General features: G+C 59.7%; 1 protein-coding gene across 1 annotated transcript; it reads right to left on the reverse strand.

Moving 5' to 3' along the window:
- Positions 1–1,871: 1,871 nt before the first annotated feature.
- Positions 1,872–6,103, reverse strand: FIS1 (fission, mitochondrial 1). The gene is made up of 5 exons (XM_043559773.1): positions 5,951–6,103; positions 4,933–5,065; positions 3,319–3,395; positions 2,776–2,881; positions 1,872–2,186 (listed from the first exon to the last, which is right to left on the reverse strand). Exons 1-5 carry the CDS (start codon positions 5,993–5,995, stop codon positions 2,089–2,091), a joined length of 459 nt encoding a protein of 152 aa, XP_043415708.1. The 5' UTR covers positions 5,996–6,103; the 3' UTR covers positions 1,872–2,088.
- Between the last annotated feature and the right edge of the window lie 363 nt (positions 6,104–6,466).

Consider the following 6,466-nt stretch of genomic DNA (forward strand, 5'->3'; position numbering starts at 1 on the left):
CCTCCCTCTGGGTTCCTGCTTCCCCGAAGGTCCGGGCAGAGGAATGAGCCCAGAGCGCCGGGCAGCTGTTGACGCGGAGATGGAGGGAAGCAACGGAACGGGCCAAAAGTCCACCCCCTCCCCCAGCCTCTGGGCTCCCCGCCCCACAAGGGGGGCGGAGAGGACTAATGGGAGTGACCAACGAACGGATGGGGCTGAGGGGGGCCCCCATGGGAGGCACTGGGAGCAGAGGGGAAGCAGGGAAGTCGCTCTGACTCAGCTCTCATCGGGGGGCCGGAGAATGGAGCCAGGACAAGGAAAGAGAAGGTGACTGAGAGACCGGGGCCACGGACAGACCTTTCGCGGGGCAGGATCCGGGGAGCGGAGCCCCCCTCCTGGATGTTGGTGAGAACAATTTAAGAAACTCCAAAGACTTAGGGTTCGGGCTACTGAGTCACCGAAGAAGATTAAGGTTGAGTAAGGCATCAGGGCGTCTGGCGGAACCCGCGGCTCTGGAGTCCAGTCAACCTGGATTCAAACCAGACCCACCATCTACCAGAGCCACAAGGGCCTGGAGTCTGAGCCCCTCGGGCTTGTTCCTGCTTCTGTGAACTAGAACTGGCTCCCTCACCGCTGTGACCCCAGATCAAAAGCTCCCTGCACGTGGGAACTGCTCCATCCTCGGGGACCACTCTGGCTCCGGGTGCCGCGGGCACAGGGTGAGGCCACCAGTGGGTTGCTTCCCTCCAAACTTCAACTTCTTGAACTTGAATTTCCCCCCTCGTCGGGTTGATCTTTGACTCTCGGCAACAAGCTTGATCTCGCTGCCAAGGGCCACCAAGGGGGATAAATCACAGGCCCAGAACGTGATCCTGTGGCTAATCTAAGCAGCTCAGTTATCAGAACTGTCGCCAGCTCTATTAATTATGATGGGTTAGAAACCGCCGGGCCCCAACCCCAAGCCGAGGCTGAGCACCTGTCCTGGTGCAGACAGTATCATTTCCTGCCTCAAGGCCACAGCCAGGGCAGCTCTGGTTCTCCTCTGGCAAGCGCAGCAGGGGCTTGGTCTCCAGGGGTAGGGGGGAACTGATGCTACCCCCCAGGCAGTCACAGGGGACATCAAGGAGCCAAAGGGCATCCCATCACCCCCCTCCCCATGTCAGGCTCCTCTGCGCTCCCCTCAGGTGCCTCCGCCCCAACCCCCCCCCCCCCCCCCAAGCCAGGCTGGCTTGGCTGTGGAACGAGAGGTATGTGGTGAAGCAAGACGGGCCCACGCTGAGCCTGGCACCGGGCGGGTGTGGGGCAAAGCAGGCTGGGTGGGGACTGGGTCCTGACCTTCCATCTTGGAGCCTATGACTGGGATGTCCTGGGTTTGCAACCTTTCTCAAGAACCTGAGGAGTCCTCGCCGAAGGCCCAGCCCTGCCCCTGGGCGGTGGCCCCTCCCCAGGAGAGGACGGGGAGGAGGGGGGCGCAGGAAGACAAAGGGAGAGAAGGGTGGAGGTTTGGGAGGAAACCGAGTGGGGGCCCCCCCTGGTGTGGAAAACTCCACGTGCTAAGAGGCAGCTGTGTGGGTCAGAGGAGACAGGAGACATAAATCCTGGCCTGTCCCCTCAGCTCTTCCCTTCCCGCCTCCCATCACTGCTTTCTCCCAGGATTCCAGCACCGTGCAAAGGCCACGTCCCGTGTCCCTGTGTCCCCATGCTGCCTACCACTGCTTTGGGGGAGGGGAAGGAAGGAAGGGTGTGGGCTCTGGGCAGCTTGGCGGACAAAGGCGAACCCCACACCAGCCTGGGGGCGGGTAGGAGGAGGAAGGCGAGCAGGAAAGGACCACGGGTGACCCCCACCTTTGGGCCCAGTGGAGCCCGCCCCGTCTTCCACACAGACACAGCGGTTCCGAGCCAAAGCCCAGTTTTATTTACACTCGTCCCGGAGCACGTGGTTTGGGGCTATTGGACAGGTCTCTGGGGAGAGGAGGCCGAAGGCAGAGGGCAGTGATGGGGTACAGGGGAAGGGACGGAAAGGATGGACGGCCACCCCCCCACCCCCCCTTCGAACGTCCTCCACAGGCTCCCAGGCATCCCTGGGCAGAGGCGGAGGCGCGGTCTCCTTTAGGATTTGGACTTGGATACAGCAAGTCCGATGAGTCCAGCCAGTCCCGCCACGCCCAGGGCCATCCCTCCAACAATGGCCATGCCCACTAGTCCGTCTGGGGAAGGGAAAAGGGAGACTGTCAGGAGCCCAGCCCCCACAGGGACCCTGCCCGGTGCGCCTCTTCCCCTGGAGTCATGAGGCAAGGGACTCCAAGGCGTACAGAAAGAAGGGACTGAGGGACTGAGGAGGATGTGCCTGGAGCGGGGGAAGGGGTCCTTTAAAGGGAGACCAGAGAGGGGGCGCCTGGGTGGCTCAGTCGGTTGCGCGTCCGACTTCAGCTCAGGTCGTGGTCTCGAGGTTTGTGGGTTCGAGCCCCGCATCGGGCTCTGTGCTGACAGCTTAGAGCCTGGAGCCTGCTTTGGATTCTGGGTCTCCCTCTCTGTGCCCCTCACCCGTTCACACTCTGTCTCTCCCTCTCACAAAAACAAATAAACATTAAAAAAAAGTATCTTCTGAAGGGCAAATTTAAAAAAATTAAATAAATACAAAATAAAGGGAGACCAGAGAGCCCAGGCATGGGGGAAGGAAGACGACTTGGTGAAGAGCAGAGAGGTGCCCTGGGAGGACAGGACGACGGGGCCAGGGAGACAGGCAGGCGCGGGGAGTGGGGAGCAGGGGGGTGGGGGGCCGAGGGGAAGGGTCACCTTTCTTCATGGCCTTGTCAATAAGCTGCTCCAGTTCCTTGGCCTGGTTGTTCTGGGGCTCTGTCTGCAGCAGCCCCCGCACATACTTTAGTGCCTTCTCATATTCCTGCGCTCAGGGAAAACACAGACACACCCCCCCCCAGTATTCCAGCCTCTTCCAGCCCCTCAGAGGGACCTGCACTTGCCCCGGAGGCTCCTCCCTCTACCCCCACCTCCTCCCTCCCTCCGGCCCCACCCAACGGAGTAGAGTCCACAAACAACCCCAACTGTGTGGGGGTGATAAGCCTGGGGAGATAACCACCCAAGGCTCGGGGCTGCACCCCAATCCTGAGGTCACCCACACCCTTGGCACCTGGATCTTCTGTCCCTCACCTTCCCTCGGCGTCAGGACCCGTCGCCTTGCACCTCTGTACCCGACACCCCCCCTGCCCACTTGCCCTGTCCGGCCTCCCTGACGGCCAGGGCTCTACCCTGGAGGGGAAATGACGGGTGGGGTGGCCCACCCGGAGAGGGAGGGGGGGAAGGAGGGGGCTGCCGCCTTACCTTGAGCCGGTAGTTCCCCACAGCCAGGTAGAAAACATAATCCCGCTGCTCCTCTTTGCTCCCGTTGGGCAGCAGCTCTGGGGAGGGTGGCGGCAAGAGGGTGAAACCTGCTCCTCTCCTCTCCTAGTGCCTGTGTCCCAGAGACCCCCTCCACTCTCCGAATCCCTGTACGACCCCGGGACAAAGTCACCGTGCTGAGCTTCCGTTTCAGCTCTGGCCCTTCTTGGCTTCCCAGTCAGGGCTCCGGGGCAGCACAAACCCAGGCTGCCAAATACCCCGGTGATGAACGCCCTGGTTTCAACACTATATACTCAGCTCTAGTTCCTCTAAGTGAACTGGAAGGAAACTGAGGCACCGGAGAAGCCAAAGGTACCCGCTGTGTGTTCTCACTGTAGCTGTTTGCTGCCCAGATTGGGGTTAAAATAAATTTGCACTCCCCCCCCTTTAAAAAATCAGCTCAAAACTCCCCTTCAATTAGCATTCTCTGAATGACCCCCGCCTGACTCTATCTCAATTCAGTGACTTCGCAGAGGCTTCTGTACAATTTGGGGCTAAGTAGCTTTGCAGGTGTTCATAAATCTTCCCCAGTGCCCGTACTTTCTCCTCAGCTAGAAGTGGCAACGCTCAGAGACATCTTCTACAGGTATGCCCTGCAGTAAAGGAAGCCTGAGAAATCCGAATTAGCAACTTAGGCAGATGCCGGTGAGGTTATTTGCATTTAAAAAGATTCTTATTTTGGGGCGCCTGGGTGGCGCAGTCGGTTAAGCGTCCGAGTTCAGCCAGGTCACCATCTCGCGGTCCGTGAGTTCGAGCCCCGCGTCGGGCTCTGGGCTGATGGCTCAGAGCCTGGAGCCTGTTTCCGATTCTGTGTCTCCCTCTCTCTCTGCCCCTCCCCCGTTCATGCTCTGTCTCTCTCTGTCCCAAAACTAAATAAACGTTGGAAAAAAAAAAAAAAAGATTCTTATTTTTATAGGTTCACAATAGCCATCCTTCGCTAGTGTACTGTTTGCTTCCACGTGAATACTTGGCCAAGAGAAAGCGGGTACAGGGTACAGAGAAATCTGAAGGTCAAGTATGGCCTCTGACAAAACAGTGACCTATCGAAAACCAACGGGAGACAGGATTCCAATCAAAAAAGCACCATCTGCTCGCAGGTTTGCACTAATCCCATGCCACCCTCACGAAAGGTTTTCAACTGCTGCTGAGTAAGCAACATGGTGGGGCCAAAGAGCAAGGGCCTGGGACACACAAGACAGGAGCTTCTGGTCCTAATTCAGCCATTAATCCATCAGCTGTGTCACCTCAGACCAGTCACCCTCCTTCTGTCAGACTGCCAGATCACTGAGTCCTGGGGGGAGTGACATGCCATGGTTCTGTCTGGCTAAACGGTGATGACGCCACAAGCAAACTGGGCGAAGCCAGGCCAGGGTGCAGCCCTCTGTTGCAGTGCGTTTACTGGCAAATAACTGTGAGGTGACAGCTACAGGGTCCCATGTCGACACAGGATCCCAGCACTCGAGATGGAGGGAGGGAAGGAGGCCACGGTGGTTGGGAAGGGCAGGACGGACCCGAAGGCCACTGGGAAGGGGAGGGTCGGGTAGCCTAGCACCTCACCCTCCAGCAGTGCGATGCCTTTGCGGATGTCATCATTGTACTTGCTTCGCACCAGGCACCAGGCGTACTCAAACTGCGTGCTCTTGGACACGGAGCCTCCTGCCTTCTCAGACTGAAATTTCTTTTCAAACTTCTGCCACAAGAGAGGAGAGGAGTCATTTAGCAAGGAAGGGACGAACCATTCTCTACCAGGCCCTGGGTGTCCATTTCCCAGCTACACTCCATCTTCCCCAGTCTCTGTCACGTTTCCCTCGCGGGCCTTGGCATCCGGCATCCCGGCTTCCGCCATCTCCATCCCTGGGATCCAGGTACTCTGCTTCTTGGCAGCAGGGTGTCTCCCCCCGACACTACCCCTGTCCACTTCCCTCCCCCTAGTGGTACCGAGCGGAGATGCCACCTGGTGGCGGCTCCAGGCACCGCCGGCGAAGCAGCTGACCCCGAGCGGCTGGCTGAACAGTAAACACGCTGTCCGAACAGCTCAACAACAGCCCACGCCGTCCCTCGTCGGTGGCTGCTTCCCCCAGCCAGCCCCACCCGGCTGGGTCTGGGCCTTTTCTTATCTGCTAGGTGGGAATAAGAGTAGTGCCCACTTCCTAGAGCTACAAGGATTGAGATATCGCCGGCAATGCACTTAGCACCGTGCCGGTTTCGGTGAGTAACATCTGAAACTTCATGCTAGTCGCTGTATTCCCCTGTCACCGAAGGAACACTCAAACACAGGTGTCCGCACCCTGACCTCCTAACTCCTGCACGCACTCAGAACTGGTCACTCTTTCCACGCCAGACTCCAGGCCCCGAGTCTGGGGCGTGGTGGTGCAGGAAACTACAAGTCCCATTGGCCTCCGGGACAAAGAAGAGCCTCTGGGCAGGAGCCGGACGCTGCAGAGGGTGCCGGGAGCCGTAGTTCGGCCTCCCTAGGAGAGCCTGGTGCTGGGTAGAGGGTCTGGCCCCACTCGGGCTCTCCTCAGGACCCGCCCGTCCGAATGTTCCCTCTCCCTCCCTCGGGGCCAGGCCTCACCAGCAGGTCGTCCACAGACACCAGCTCGTTCAGTACGGCCTCCATGGCCGCCGCCCCTGCAATCCTTACACCTAGGTCGCTACTGTGCCACCGTCTCCATGGCCCACTGGTAGGGCCGGAGAGCCGCTTCCGTCGTCCGGCGGAAGCGAGCCCCCTCCCCACGCAGAGCCAATCACCTCATGTTGCTGATGCCGGGCCCGCCCCGCCGCCGGGGGATGCCCCGCCCCTTCCTTCCGGCGCCCTCGGCGCACGGGTTGGGGCACTAATGCGCAAGCTCCGCCCGACCCCCTTCCCTCTCCGCCCGCGGAGGGCTCACGCTGCAACTCCGAGTCCCCCGTTCGTCCTCCCGAGTTCCCTGTATGTTCCTTCCTTCACCGAGGTTGCCTTAATAAAGTTTGGAACTGTGTCTTGTAGCTGGCCCTTGGGCTCAGAAACAGCAGAAAGAAGTTGGAGGACCCGGCTTGATCTAAACCTTCTTCCCCTCCGGCCCCACCCCCTCTAGGCCTAGGAACCCGG

Source organism: Prionailurus bengalensis, chromosome E3 (assembly GCF_016509475.1).
Source record: "Prionailurus bengalensis isolate Pbe53 chromosome E3, Fcat_Pben_1.1_paternal_pri, whole genome shotgun sequence".
In the NCBI taxonomy this organism is placed as follows: Eukaryota; Metazoa; Chordata; class Mammalia; order Carnivora; family Felidae; genus Prionailurus; species Prionailurus bengalensis.